The sequence below is a fragment of the Pterocles gutturalis genome, unplaced genomic scaffold, assembly GCF_000699245.1.
Source record: "Pterocles gutturalis isolate BGI_N339 unplaced genomic scaffold, ASM69924v1 scaffold33791, whole genome shotgun sequence".
NCBI lineage: Eukaryota > Metazoa > Chordata > Aves > Pterocliformes > Pteroclidae > Pterocles > Pterocles gutturalis.
The window spans coordinates 1785-2975 of NW_010104106.1; the positions used below are offsets into that span (position 1 = coordinate 1785).

Genomic DNA, 1191 nt, shown 5'->3' on the forward strand with positions numbered 1-1191 from the left:
CGGTCCATCTCCCCAGCCATCTCGCCGTCCTTCCGTCCGTCCCCCCATCCATCTCTCCATCCTTCTGTCCATCTCCTCATCCATCTCTCCATCCTTCCGTCCATCTCTCCTTCCATCTGTCTCCTGTCCATCTGTCTCTCCCTCCTTCCATCCATCCATCTCCCCTCCATGCTGCGCCACACCCCACCTTCTCCTCCCCCCTGGCAGGACACGTCTCTGCCTGGGCTCCTCCCAGACCTTCTACCTCCTGGTCAACAACAAGGGGCTGCCCAACATGGCCATCACCATGCAGGAGCTCTACCGCGACAACAAGGACGAGGACGGCTTCCTCTACCTCACCTACGCCTCCCAGGAGATGTTCGGCAGCTCTTCCTCCACCCAACCACCCATCGCTTGACCCCCAAAACCACCGCCCATCACCGGGGCCTCCTGCCTGCTGGTCTCAAGACTCCAACGCTCATGAGGTTGGAGTTGGATCTTCCCAAACTTGGCTTAAAAATTCCATGGGAAGCCCTAAATTGTGGCTGAACCCAACTTCTCCTCCTCTCTGGCTGCAGTTTGACGGGCTCAAGTCTTAAAACTGAGCTTAACGCCTCCTTAATCTCAACTCCTCCTAAATCTTGAGGCTTCAGAAACCCAATTATTCTCCCGACGCATCAGGAGATGGTGCTGGTTTCCTCTGAGCCACGGGAAGGTTGGTTTTCTAAAGGGTTTTTCAGCCTCTCATCCCTGTCCGGAAAATTTAGGCTCCTTCTTAAAGTCTCTCCTAACAGGATGGGGTATGGGGAGTTCAATGGGTTGGGCAGGGTTTTGTTAAGCTGTGTCTCAGTTCTAGCTGCTCCCGGAGCAACCCTGCTCTTGAAATGTGGAGTAAATAAAATTTTGGTGCCTCTTTGCTCATTCCTCGGATATTAAGCCAGGTTTAACCTCAGGGCTTTGAGCCTGGCTTTGCTGGGCTGGGGGAGCGAAAGGACAGGGTTTTGTTAAGCTGTGTCTCAGTTCTAGCTGCTCCCGGAGCAACCCTGCTCTTGAAATGTGGAGTAAATAAAATTTTGGTGCCTCTTTGCTCATTCCTCGGATATTAAGCCAGGTTTAACCTCAGGGCTTTGAGCCTGGCTTTGCTGGGCTGGGGGAGCGAAAGGACAGGGTTTTGTTAAGCTGTGTCTCAGTTCTAGCTGCTCCTGGAGCATC

General features: G+C 53.4%; 1 protein-coding gene across 1 annotated transcript in view; it reads left to right on the forward strand.

Annotated features, from left to right (window-relative positions):
* The window catches only part of LOC104471574 (microtubule-associated proteins 1A/1B light chain 3C-like), a 2120-nt gene extending 1723 nt beyond the window's left edge, over positions 1–397 (forward strand). Inside the window, exon 5 of the mRNA XM_010086954.1 lies at positions 208–397. Coding sequence (XP_010085256.1) covers positions 208–397 — 190 coding nt within the window. The remainder of the gene's footprint in view (positions 1–207) is intronic.
* The last annotated feature ends 794 nt before the right edge of the window (positions 398–1191 follow it).